Source organism: Mastigoproctus giganteus, chromosome 12, assembly GCF_048544385.1.
Source record: "Mastigoproctus giganteus isolate SK-2022 chromosome 12, ASM4854438v1, whole genome shotgun sequence".
Classification (NCBI taxonomy): Eukaryota; Metazoa; Arthropoda; class Arachnida; order Uropygi; family Thelyphonidae; genus Mastigoproctus; species Mastigoproctus giganteus.
The window spans coordinates 6,019,020-6,033,670 of record NC_143586.1 but is presented as its reverse complement, the minus strand read 5'-3'; the positions used below and the strand labels follow the sequence as shown (position 1 = coordinate 6,033,670).

At 34.8% G+C, this 14,651-nt stretch overlaps 1 protein-coding gene across 2 annotated transcripts in view; it reads right to left on the bottom strand.

The window, feature by feature from the left end:
• Vps20 (vacuolar protein sorting 20) overlaps positions 1-14,026 on the bottom strand; it is a 50,140-nt gene extending 36,114 nt beyond the window's left edge. Inside the window, exons 1-2 of one of the 2 annotated variants that reach the window (XM_090386053.1) lie at positions 13,885-14,026; positions 2,290-2,399 (exon numbers count right to left, since the gene is read on the bottom strand). In XM_090386053.1, coding sequence (XP_090242179.1) covers positions 2,290-2,399; positions 13,885-13,953 — 179 coding nt within the window. In that variant the 5' untranslated portion in view covers positions 13,954-14,026. Of the gene's footprint in view, positions 1-2,289; positions 2,400-13,701; positions 13,811-13,884 lie in introns of those variants that run through there. The other variant, XM_090386055.1, reaches the window with a different exon arrangement.
• Positions 14,027-14,651: the final 625 nt, after the last annotated feature.

Below are 14,651 nucleotides of genomic sequence, written 5' to 3'. Positions count from 1 at the left end.
ATGGGTTCCTCAAGATCTGAGTGTACATCTACTTCCATACTATTGGTGGATGATTCAGGTTTCTTGTTGTCTTTGGTAGTTTTTAATTTTTCTTTATCATGCGAGACTGTCCGAGTATCAGTTGGGATGCTGATTGGAGTGTTGGTCGATTCACTGGTTTTAGTTTGATGTGTGTCTTTTCCTGAATTAGATAGTGTATTTTTAACCCAATTAGCCATAGATGTGCTGGGGGGTATTGATACATCTGTTTGTACTGCTGTTGAAATAAAGCTTCGAGTGTGAGACGCATATGAACGACTGGGCATGGTCAACATAACCTGTCTGCGTGCCTCAGGGTATGTGACTTTGTGTTCAATTTTATACTTTTGAATTTTCTTCCCTGTTTTCCACATTTCACAGGATTTTGAAAATGCTGGGTGACTTTCTTTGCAGTTAGGGCAAATGGGACTTGATGCTGAACAGTCTGCTTGTGTATGTTCCTTGGAACCACAAATAGGACAAATAGCTTCTCCTCTGCATGCTTGTTGGGAATGTCCATATTTTTGGCATTTAAAACAACGAATCAGGTTAGGAATATAAGCCCGAATTCGGCAGTTTAAATAGCCAGCTTTTACTGAGGATGGCAAATCTGGGGTACTGAAGGTTAAAATGATTGACCTAGTTGGGACGAGATTTCCATCTTTTTTGGTCATTATGCGTTTGGCGTTGGTTACTTTTTGATTACTCAGTTCTTGAACTAATTCCTCTTCTGATATTGTAAGTAGGTCCCATTCGGTTATAACGCCTTTCGAGGAATTTAAGGTGTTGTGTGGAGTAATAGATACTGGCAGGCCACCGAATGTAGTTGTTTTGAGCAGCCACTCGGAATGTTTGGAGTTGGCTGTTTCAATTAATAGGTCTCCAGATTGCAGTCGTTTAACCATTTTTGGTGTTCCAGCAATCGATTCCAGAAATCTTTGGATGACGAATGGTGATAATTTGCCTACAGGTTGGTTGGAGAGAGAGTGTATGACCAGAAAGTTTGGCATTTCATTGCACTGAACTTCTCTTCGGAGCCTTTTTGCTTGGTTCACGTCTTCATCATTAGGTTTGTCTAGCCTTGAGTTTGAAGGCTCTAGAGGTGGATATTCATTTTTATCCATCGTTGCTCCTTTTAGCCCTGGGGGATAACTTTTCCCCCAGATTACCGGCCCCGCCACGGGGAGGCAGGAGCAGTGCCGCTCGGAGGCCAAGCGGTTGAAGTGTTAGTTGGTTAATAGAACAAGAAATATAGGAAAAAGAAAGGTGAGTTTCCTTTCTGTGTTCTAACTTGTGGTTTTCAAGTATAGAACTAGTTATAAAAGAAAGGCTTTTGGTAGAAACGTAGGAACTTAAAAGGAAATAACTTCAATCACTTTAGAAGAGCGCTCTATATATCACCAGAATATCGCTTGGCCTCGAAATACGCTTGGCACCCGGGGCCGTTTGAAAATGTACAAACGTTGGCAGGGTGATTAATGACAGTAATCAAGTTGAGCTACTGCAACAAGATACTGACAAGTGCAAGGTACTGAATATTGGTAACAGTAATCCCAGAGTAAGATACCAATTGTGTGGTATTACACTCAAGTTGGTGGAAAATGAAAAAGATCTGGAGGTAATTGTGCAGTCAGACATGAAGTTCTCTGAGCAATGTGGACAGGCTGCCAGGCAGGACTGCTCATGCAGTTTTGTCAATGATATACATGAATTTTGCTAGTAGAGGATAAGGGGGTGATTTTCTCATTGTATAAAGCAATGGTCAGAACACACAATCTTGAGTATTGCATGCAGGTCTGGAGGCTTCATTTTAAGAAGGATGTGGAGCTGCTGTTACACTTTCAGTACATTTGAGTATTATTGATACGTCAAGCCAATACCATGCAACCAACGAACAGCATATTTTCTGCCAAAAATGGAACGTTACAAATCATTAATTCTATCCTGCTGCTAAAATATTAAACTTTAATAGGTTGTTTGTTGTTATTTGGTTTTTAGGAGCATTAGCAACTAAGGCCATATTGCTCCGGGGATATGCGGTGGTCATTCCCTGACCTTTCTGGATCCTCCGTATTTGGTGGTCACGGGCTGGAACCCCGGTCTAATCAAGAAGCGTGTGCTATGCACTGCTGCTCCTGCTCACCTGGCTACGAAGGTGCCCTTTAATAGGTAAAATATATATTTAATGTTAATACTGCTCTTTATTATCTATGGTTATATTATTATTCTTCAAAGAGAGAAATATGAAAAGTATTATGAAAATTGGCTTACTCCTTTTTTCCATTATTTAATAACTGTATAGCAAACTGCCGTTCCTTTTCCAAGCCTTCAAGAATTTTTTTTTGGTACTGTTTCAGTTTATCACGCTGTTGTTTGAGTTGCTAAATACAAGCAAAAAAAAAAAAAAACTGTATTGAGCACTGCAAAAGTAACCTTTAAAATAAGCATATTAACATTTTTTTTTCTGAAAATAATGCTAATGATATAAAATTATAAGGAGTAAAAGTACATCACAGTACAAAAAATAAATATATATTTCTCTATGATGGCAAACAAATGGCTTGAAACTTTCAGAAAAATCAGATTATGACAAAAAAAAAAAAAAAAAAAAAAAATTATGAAATTTGACATAGTGGACCATTCTAAAATTTATAAAAACATATTTAAAAACTTTGAAATCTAATATTTTAAGAAGTATACTCCATCTTCATAGAGCAACTGCAATATTAACAATAGCTTTTTTTTTTTTTTTTTTTTTTAATTTGGTAGCTGTTGGCGCATCGGCTTCTGTGGCCATAATGCACCTCTCAAGGTTTTTGCAGTACTTTGATCCAAGCCCGAAGTGGGATTCGAACCCACGACCTTTGGGTTGCTTAGGCAGGCACTTTACCCACCAGGCTAGCCCGGTCGGTTAACAATAGCTTAGCAAATGAAGTTGGTTACCTACAGTAAATCCATTTAGTAAATTTTATTACAAATTACATAACCCTATATCTTAACCAATTAAATTAACAGAATTCACAAAACAAAATTATTTTCTATAAATGAATTAATTATTTACCAACATTTAAGGAACTTCCATTTGTGGAACCTAGATTTTCCAATAGGTCAGTTTTAGAATCAGTTTTTAATGCTTTATCAGAGTTGTTGTTGTTGTTTGGTTTTTAGGAGCATTAGCAACTAAGGCCATATTGCTCCGGGATATGCGGTCGTCATTCCCTGACCTTTCCGCATCCTCCGTATTTGGTGGTGACGGGCTCGAACCCCGGTCTAATCAAGAAGCGTGTGCTACGCACTGCTGCTCCTTCCCACCTGGCTACGGAGGCGCCCCTTTATCAGAGTAACCACTCCAAAGTCTCAACACTAAGTGGGGTTGGAGACGTGACTTTAGAAAGGCAATGACATAAAATGCTTTCTCTCCCAGGACATGAATAATTATTGCTATTTAATATTAGTATTTGAGTATATAAAGTGGCAAATATGTTAGGTAAGCACACTTATGCAACATCAGCCAACAAAAAAAAAAACAAAAAAACTACCCACCTCATCCTGTATAAAATATCCAATTCTTCTTAAATTTATTCAAACTGTTCAATTCTACAATACCAGATGCTAGTTTGTTCCAATCAATTACACTCTCTGGCTGAAAGCTAATATTCACACATCCACACTACAGCCATCCTTTTTTAAATTTAAATTTTTCCCTTTGTAGGTATTCTCTGAGAAAGAATAAAAATAACTTCATCATTAAGTTGTAAATCCATTTATTCTTAAACATTTCAATCAGGTATCCTCACAACTGCCTAGTTTCCAAGCATTGAAATTTGCAGAACTGAAGTCTTTCATGGTATGAGTACCCCTTTGTGTTTTTGATTACACTAGTTGCTCTTCTTTGCACTCATTACAAGAGACCCACGTCCATGTGGGGCTCTTGGAATATGTGCAATCTCTCTCCTATGGGGAGAAGACCTCATTGAGGTGTTTAAGGCCTTTAATGAATTGAGTAAGCTAAATGTTAATGGCATTTTTCCTCTTGCTGAGACTACACAGAATGAGGGGACATAAATTCAAGAAAGAACTAGAATATTCTTGAAGCATATAGATGGGTGAAGGGTGTGGTTTTTTTGGTTTTATTTTTTGGCTGATGCTATATAAGCTTGCTTTCTTACATCATTTGCCACTACTCAGAAATTTTCTCATGCTGCCTTCTGTTATATCAAGCTTATATCTGTTAAACAGATATAATTATTCACAGAGACAAAATATATTAATGAATAATAGCAGCTGTTGCCAGTCCTCTCAATATTAAGAAAACTGCTTCTCAGAGAATGAGGAAATTAATAAATGAAGAAGTTTGTGTTGCCAATCTTTAAATATTAGGCAAACTGATTTACATGCTTGTGCTAATCCTTTTCCATGTGCATATTAATAACCTTTCTCTGAGAGACATGACAACCCTTCCACTAACCTAGAAATGTTCATTGTAATTTGCCAATGAGAGTATGCCACATTCTATCTTAGTTTCTTTAAATATTGAGCTCCAGGTAATTCTCCAGTTGGGAGAAGAGAACCTAGTCAACTTCAATCCCATTAGAACTCAGTTCTGACTTATTTCTCACAACAATCTTCTACTCCTGTGCTAAATTTCAATGATTAGATTTCCAGACAAGATTTATATAATGCAATGATCAGGCTACATATTGAGTATTGCATGCAGGTCTGGAGGCCTCATTTTAAGAAGAATGCAGAACTGCTGGAATGAGTACAGAGAAAGGCAACAAGATTGATAAGGGGATCAAAGGGATGCTCTTACCAAGAAAGACTTTAGTTATACAAATTGCAGTGTATGGAGTCTAGGCACCTGTGAGGTGATCTTATTGAGGTGTTTAGGACTTTGAATGGATTGACCAAGCTGAATGCTGATGAGATTCTTTCTCTTGCTCAGTTGTTTGTTATTTGGTTTTTAGGAGCATTAGCAACTAAGGCCATATTGCTCCGGTATATGCGGTGGTCATTGCCTGACCATTCCGCATCCTCCGTATTTGGTGGTGACGGGCTCGAACCCCAGTCTAATCAAGAAGTGTGTGCTATGCACTGCTGCTCCTTCCCACCTGGTTACGGAGGCGCCCTCTTGCTCAGACTATGTACATAAGATGAGAGAGCACAAATTCAAATTGAGGAAGGACAGTTGCAGAATAGATGTATGGAAGTTTAAATAAATTCAAGGAAGAACTAGACAAACTATTGGAAGGAATGGATAGGTGAAATTTGAAGTGGGTTTTTTTGGCTGATGCTGTATAAATTTGCTTTATTGCATCATTTTCCATGATTAATGCTAATATCTTTATTGAAAATAACTCTGTTTTAACCATCCTTGGCATATCACAAATACATCAACAAGTTAGTTAATTAATGTATGCAGCATCTAACATTTCTCAGCTTTAGCAATATTAATAATTCATGATTTATAATGCCTGTGGCTTCTTTACATTTTTTTTTGCCATTACTACTAATAATATATAAATTTTTTTTTTTTAAAAAGATCAAAGGGCAATGGCTTTTACGCGTGAACTGAGAGCATCTCCCATATTGCCCATTCATTTCTCCACTCGGTGCACAGCAACAAACATATCCTGTCCTTCAGCTACAATATATGGTACATGGTAGTTTATTTATATGTATGTATGAATATAAAATAATAATCGATTGATTTCTATTGGTTCCATTTTAACAAAATTTGGAAAGGCCTTACAAATTGTTCTAAAACAGTCAAATATAAAATTTTATGAAACTTCATCTACTAGATTCAATTTATTACGTATATGGAGAAACAACAGGCACTTATGAATACATGCCAATCAATGCACCTAAAAACTGTTTTCTCCCTTCCGGTTATGAGACACACCCCCACCCCAAAAAATATTAAGATGGTAAATAAAAAAAATGTATGCAATGCATTATATTTAAGGTGTGTTTTTTTTTTTTCCTTAAATTAAATGAATTTTGTTTCTTTTTCTGCGAAAAATATTAAAATATATTTTCTTTTTTGTGATTAATATAGAAAGTGAAAAGTAAAGTTATCTTCTTATCAATTAATTACTAAGATTATAACTTCACAGAATGCTTAATAAAATGCTATAGTTTATGTTTTCTAAACTTAGCCATTCAGTTTAATACAACTCCATAATAATAAATTACTTATACTTTATATATCTTCTGTCTGTCTGTCTGTATATGTATATATATATAATCATCAAGAATAATACAATAGAGAAGTTATATGCTATAGGGGGAAGAAAATTAAGAATAAGATTAGATAAGACAGAGTTACAATAATGTGAATTATGGATCAGGGTCACTGCTATCGCAAAAGTACCCTACAGCCATAATGTATATATAAAATATTACTAGTATGAAATACATTAAGTAAATGTTTATGCGTGGAAATGAACTAATGAAAATACGGTGTACCCTGGTAGCGATATATGTTGTGAACGAAGGTGGGAAGAAAGGAACCGGAAAAATAATTGTAACGATAGAAAAGTAAACCAAAAGAATATATTTGAAGAGACGACCTAGGTGGAGATAGCATTGCAGAGTCTTTCATAATTTTGGTCTTCATCAGAGGTCATCCACCAAAATCATGAAAAAGACAGCAATGCTCTTACTTCTGTTTCCGACATGTTCTGTATGTCAAAGTACGCGAAAGTCCACGTGGTAATATCAATTTTAAAGTTTTGAATAAAATTATGAATAAAGTTTGAATAACTTTATACCAAGTTTGTAATTACATAATGTGTTAATAAGTTATAGAATACAGAACATGGATGACCTTACAGAAGTAAGTGGAACGCTATGAAAGTAGAAAAGGCAAAGACAAAGGAAAATCCGAATGACAAGAACTTACCGCTACATGCCGGACTGACAGAAAAGACTGTGTCAGTGGGTAGCCAGTGTATATATGCATGTGTACGCTAGCGGCGCCTAGCGTTAGACAAATTTTGGTGTGTGTTTTTTGAAATAACGTGGACATCATGTACTTAACCTATGCTAGGTTAAGTACATGATGCTCATGTACTTAACCTAGCGTATTTATTTTATTTTATTTTATTTTATTTATTTATATATATATATATATATATATATATATAAATAAAAATAAATCTGCAGCCATTATCAATTCACTGCAGGATTGAGGCCTCCTCAACACAACATGCTAAGGAAATAGACCATAATCTACTTCACTGGTCCAGTGTGGATTGGCAAATTGACTGCATTTAGTAGTCAGGAGCATGAATCCTGGTTTACTGAAACAGCGTATGCTAATACACTCCCACTCCTAACCACTTGGCTAACAGAGACTGTGTGAGTATATATAAAGTGAAAAAAAAAAAAAAAAAAAAAAAAAAGGAAAGAAAGTAAGGGAGATAGAGAGTGATAGAAGGTAGAAGGTAACTAATAAAATATACATAATAAGAAATAAATAATTACAAAATTAACAAAATAAGCATGTTACCACACAACTTACAAAACTGGCCTCTCATCAGGTATCAACAGCCAGGATTGCAAGCAAAACAGAAACATTTGTCTTCATTTCTAATGTAAACCATAAGCCAAATGGTAAAAAGCATAAACATAACTAAAAAAAGAATAAAATTTTATTACCAAAATAAATGAAAATAACAAATAAAATTTTGTAAAAAAAATAAAAATTACAAGTATAAAATGGAGGGGATTATAGTCCATACTTTGCTAAGGTTTAGCATTTGCTGCCTTTGAATGCACAAGATTACCTCCCCATTTTTCTATCTTCTTATTTACACTTTCTTGTTATTCTGTTTAATATAGATATATATATATATACTATCATTGAATTATATTAAATAAAGTTAAATTATAATGAAATGAATAAATAAATAATTAAGCATTCATTAGAGGCAGCGACATGCAATTCCTCCATATGAAGCTGATATACATCCAATATTTTAAATTAAATAAAATAAAACATAAGCCAGTAGTATGGCAAAAACTGTAGAGCGAAAATTAACATAAAAATAACCCAAATAAACAATCGAACGAAAAGAAAGAATAGATATAAATAGTAGCCCAATAAACCCTAGTATAATTTTGAACTTTAAATCCAATTAAAACTATACAAAATTTAGACTAATGCCAATTATTTATTAATTTAGCGGTGCCCCCCCCCCCCGAGAGGTACCAGTTCCGAAAGACGTGAAATATCACCAAAAGAGGGTTAAAGGAACTACCAGACGATAACAAAATCAAAATAAATTAAAATAAAAATAAAATAGACTGACCATCATGCCCCATATCGACAGAGGACCACGAGGCCAATAATGGTCTTGGAATCGCTGCATTTCAATCGCTATACAAATCGTCGCCATGGTGAAAAGATCGAAGTACCAATTCACCCTCCCTCCACCGATCAATCCACCAATGCAGAGGATTTGCACGGCGGTGGTCCTTATGCAGCGAAAAATAAAGAACAGACAGCACTCAAGAGCAGAGCCACACCACTGACATACTGTAAGCTGAATCAGCTTATATAGGGTTTATTGGGCTACTATTTATATCTATTCTTTCTTTTCGTTCGATTGTTTATTTGGGTTATTTTTATTTAATTTTCGCTCTACAGTTTTTGCCATACTACTGGCTTATGTTTTTTTTTATTTAATTTAAAATATTGGATATATATATATATATATATATATATATATCTGATAATTAAAATAATGGTGTGGCTCTGATCTAGAGTGCTGTCTGTTCTATAGATTATTTCTCGCTGCATAAGGACCACCGCCATGCAAATCCTCTGCATTGGTTGATCTATCGGAGAATGGAAGGGTGGTTCGGTTCTTCAATATTTCCGCCTTTGCGATGATTTGTATGACGATTGAAATGCAGCGATTCCATGACCATTATTGGCCTCGTGGTCCTCTGTCGATATAGGGCATAATGGTCAGTCTATTATTTTGATATTTTAGTTTTTGTAGTTTCTTTATCCCCTTTTTTGGTGATATTTCACGTCTTTTGGAACAGGTACCTTCGAGGGGATACCGCTAAATTATTTATAATTGGCATTATTTTAAATTTACATCGTTTTTATTAATTGGGTTTAATGAGCTAAATTATACAGGGGATTATCGACTACTTTTTGTCTTATTATCTTTACTTTCCCTTCCCTGTTTGTTTATTTTATATTATTTTACATTGTGTTTTGCTCTACATTTTTGCCTTACTACTGGCTGATGTTTTTATTTTATTTTAAATATCAGATTTATTTTAATTATCAGATATATTTGGGCTTCATGTGGAGGATGTGCATTTGCTGCCTCTAATGATAGCTTCATATTTATTTATTTTTATTACTTTTGCCTAACTTTTACATTACATTATATATATATATATATATATATATATATAAGAGTAATATGGAAAGAAAGTTAATAAATTGTAACAATCTGTCTGTCTCTAATATACATAGTGTATAGTATATAGTTACAATGTAGTGAGTATATAGGGATCACCACATATATACTCACTAGAGGGATTATTATTTCATGACGACTAGTTGTTACATCATGTTCTGGATAGGGTAGATATGCCTTATACTTTACATTTATTCTTATTTTAATTATTAAATTACGTTCTCTGTCGGGTCAACGATGTTCAATATATGCTTACATTTATACTATCTTTCTTTTGATTCTAAAAATTTTTTTAACTACCTTTAGATTGGTTTAGATTCAAATTATTTAATCTCTGAATTTTTATATATATTAGCAGATATTAATCATTACAGAAACAGAGAACTCCTTGCCATTTTTTGCCTTCAGTATGGTTTTTTTTTTTGCCCCAGTTGAAGTCATCTAGATTGTGGGTAGACAATGATAAGTTTTATGTATATATATATTTTTATATCCCTTGCGTTTCTTTAAATACAGCTTGGTATTATCTTCTATATAATTATCTTCAATATTATACAAAATATTATATATATATATATATATATATATATATATATATATATACATACACACACACACACACACCTTTTTTTTTTTTTTTTTTTAATTTAAACATGAACAGTAGATACATTTTCAACAAAATCTATTTACATTCTATGTACAAAAGAGAAAACAAAATAAAGAAAACTTTGGAGAGAAAAAAAAAAAAAATTATTTTAGGAATTAAGATGACTGTTTCTTGGAATTGGATCAGTCTCATTCTAAAGGTCATGGACTCTTCAGTAATGGTGAAGAGGTGACTTCCGCTGTTTCATTCACTGTTAAGATGATTCAAAGTTTCGGGTCTTACGGTGGAATTAGAGTAGAAGTCTGCTCTGCAATTTTCTCCACAGACTCCACTTGAGATGTTGCACTGATGTGTCGACATGAGGCATGTCGACACATCAGTGCTTATGTGCTTAAAGTAAAAGTTGTAGATGATGGCCTTCACGGCAACGAATAGGAAGTTACAAGATGGATGGATGGACAGAAGGATTTATGGGTGGTAATGATCTCTGGAAGTAGTTGATGATAATAGTAACTGCATGGGTGGAAATGTATTAATTAAAGTAGAATAAGTACCAACACCTTCAAGCACTGTGCTGCTAAAGAAAAATGTTGGTGAAAGCATAATAAAGAAAAATAAATTCAGGCAAAGTAAAAAGTTGAAATGTTCATTCTGTAAGATGCCAACCTTTGAGAAGAAGGGAAAGTGGAAGAAAGGAAGATATAAAAGCTGAAAGAATATAAAAAGTGCTAATGATTTGATTAAATGTAATGATATAATACTGATCATAGATAATACAGAATACCGGCATTGATATACATATAGATAAAATGTGAATATTGTGCTATAGCACAATAAAATATAATATGAATAAAAAAACTGCTGATAATGATAAGCAATACTTAAAAGGTCTGGGATGAAAATTAATGGGTAGAATATTAATTCTGGGAATAAAGTAAAGCACAGTAAAGTGAAATGCAACATCGCAGCAAATTTCATCAAGGGACCACAACTATGATGATCCAATGGGGATCACAATATTTCGAAGGTCTAGTGTCAAACAATGTTAACTACAATTTTGCACTTTTGTTTTGAGACAAAGTTAGTTTTACTTTATACAAATAACAATGCATATCATATCACACAACTGTACCTCTATAGTACTTTACAAGTTAGCTTGGGGGCTATAAGCACATTCCCGGTAAACCAAGAAAATGTCAAATGACTTTTTCTTGGTTAATTACAAAAACAATTACTACAAAATGATTTTATAGTTAATGTTATTTAACACTAAACCCTTGATTTTTGCCAATGCAAGTTGATCAAAATACAAGTTGCCAATGCAAGTTGATCAAAAAGGGACCTGGGGGTGGTGGTGCAGGCAGATATGAAGTTCTCTGAGCAGTGCAGACGAGCTGCAAGAGTAGCTCATGGTGTATTGTCAATGATATATAGGAATTTTTCTAGCAGGGATAAGGAGGTGATTATTCCCTTGTATAAGGCAATGGTCAGGCCACACCTAGAGTACTGTATACAGGCCTGGAGGCCTCATTTCAGGAAGGATGTAGAGTTGCTGGAACGAGTACAGAGAAGGGCAACTAGATTGGTGAATGGGACAAAGGGGTTCTCTTACGAAGAAAGGCTTAAGTTTTGCAAATTACAGTGTCTGGAAACTAGGCACCAGCGGGGTGATCTGATAGAGGTGTACAAAGCCTTGAATGGTTTGAGCATGCTCAATGCTGATGGGATTCTTCCTCTAGCTCAGAAAAATCACCTGAGAGGGCATAAATTCAAATTGAGGAAAGACAGATGTAGGATAGATGTGCGGAAATTTGCCTTTAGCCAGCGGGTGGTTGGTGGGTGGAACAGACTTCCATCCCTTGTCGTGGAAGTTGATAGCCTAAATAAGTTTAAGGCTCAGCTGGACAGGTATTTCGAACGAACAGAGGGGTGAAGTGGAAGTGGTTATTTTTATTTATTTATGTTACTTTTTTTTTTTTTTTTTGGCTGATGCTGCATAAGCTTGCTTTCTTGCATCAAATGCCTCTACTAATGCTAATGCTAATGCTAAATACAAAAGTAAGAAAACCAAACAAAATAAAATACTACGATTTTTGAATATGAAGAGGCAAAAGTGGTTGTACCAATGCTATGGACCACATGTTAATATATCAACAGATAACATATTAAAATGCAAGTAGCAAATTAATTTAATAATTACAAATTAAATTTTATACAAAAAAAAAATAAATAAATAAAAAATAAGTTGCATATCCAGATAAATGACATAGTAGTGTAAAGACCAGGGTATATGAATGTGTGATGGGAAAAAACGACAACAGGTTAATAGTAAAAAGGCAAGGACACAACTATATCTATCTACATCAATAGACCTTCACAAGCGACACCACTCACTTTCATGAGGGGCTCACATCTGGTGAGTCCTGAGCTGGATATCATCATTCTTCTCTTTCTTTGTGATTCCTTTCTACTTCTGACTCTCTCTCTCTCTCTCTCTCTCTCTCTCTCTCTCTCTCTCTCTCTCTCTCTCTCTCTCAGGGTAACTCGGGGATTTTTATTATTATTTATTATTTTTATTTTTTTTTTTTGGCTGGTGCAGCATAAGCCTTAGGCTTCCTTGCACCATATGGCTAATAATTTCAAGAAGGATGTAGAGCTGCTGGAACGGGTACAGAGAAGGGCAACAAGATTAGTGAATGGAATAAAGGGTTGCTCTTGCGAAGAAAGGCTTAAGTTTTGCAAATTACAGAGTGGAGACTAGGCACCGGCGAGGTGATCTGATAGAGGTGTATAAGGCTTTGAATGGTTTGAGCATGCTCAATGCCAATGGGATTCTTCATTTTGCTCAGAATAATCACCTCAGAGGGCATAAATTCAAATTGAGGAAGGACGGATGTCGGATAGATGTGCGGAAATTTGCCTTTGGCCAGCGGGTGGTTGGTTGGTGGAACCGACTTCCATCACTTGTTGTCGAAGTTGATAGCCTAAACAAATTTAAGGCTGAACTGGACAGGTATTTCGAACGAACGGAGGGGTGAAATGGGAGTGGTGTGTGTGTTTTTTTTTTTTTTTTTTTTTTTGGCTGATACTGAATAAGCTTGCTTTCTTGCATCATATGCCTCTACTAATGCTAATGCTAATAATAATAATGAGTGTTACATAACAAAACACGCAAAGTGTACACGGATTATAAGCTAACAATACTGCATTTTATAGATTAAATTTATTAAAACGATGTTTAATCTATAAATTTATTTTTTCCATACAATTTCTAAATTTCTGTTTTAAAGAAATCTGGGAAGGCCTGTAAAACCTTTTAGAACTAAAATTTCATGAAAATCCTTCCACTAGAAGTCCAGTTGTTGCATGCAAACAGACGGCCACACGGACTGGTGAAGACAATAGGCGCTTATGCATATAAATATGAGAACACGCCTAAAAATATTTTCCAAACGTTAGTAATCCCGACATTTAATGAAATAAACTAAAAATACATTAATTTATTATTATATTATTTTATTTATTTTTTTTTTTTGGGTGCCAAATATTAGGTGTCTATTTTCCAATTACTCTTTGACAGCCCTATTAACACATATTGAACTATTTAAACTAACAGGACATACGCACCTTAAGCATTTTTATTATACAATTGCATTTTCTCTTCTATCTGAAGAACATTTTCACTCAGCTTGCTGGACTTGCAATCAGCTTGCAATGATTAAACAAATAACTAAACAAATAAATAACATTACAAGTTAGGTATACCACTTCAAAAACTCATATCATGATTACTAATTTGGTATTACGTACCAGAACGGCTTTATCCTGCGGTGTCACTCGAGACGCTTTTGGCTTAGATTTTCCAAATAGTATTCCCATTTCTTATATCTAAACAGATTTTGTTACAGGTGTCAAACATCACCACGCCACACGTTATAGTTTACATCGCTGGATCATCACCTGTAAACATTTTGAATACTAGTGACACCTGGCAGATGTGAGAGATAAGAACAACCAACAACAAATATCATGAAATTTCACATTTATGTAATAGTAGCAGCAGCTGTAGTAATAGTGGTATGTGATGCAAGAAAGCAAGCAAATGAGCTTATGCAGCATCAGCCAAAAAAAAAAGAAAAAAAAATTCACACAACCATTCCCTCTAAATATTTGTCCAGTTCCTCCTTAAATTTATTTATCTATCATCAATTTCCACAACGACAGATGGAAGTTTGTTCCAGCAATTAACTACCCGCTGGCTAAAGTAAAATTTCCGCGCATCTATTCTACATCTGTCTTTCCTCAATTTGAATTTATGCCCCCTTAGGTTCGTAATCTGAACAAGTGGAAGAATCCCATCAGAATTAAGCGTTTCACCCAAATCAAGGCCTTATACACCTCAATCAGATCACCTCGAAGGTGCCGAGTCTCCAGCCGCGCAATTTGCAGAACTTAAGCCTCTCTTGGTAATAGGATCCCTTCATTCCCCTCACCAATCTTGTTGACCTTCTCTGTACACGTTCAAGAAAATCTACATCCTTCCAAAAATGAGGCCTCCAGACCTGTATGCAGTATTC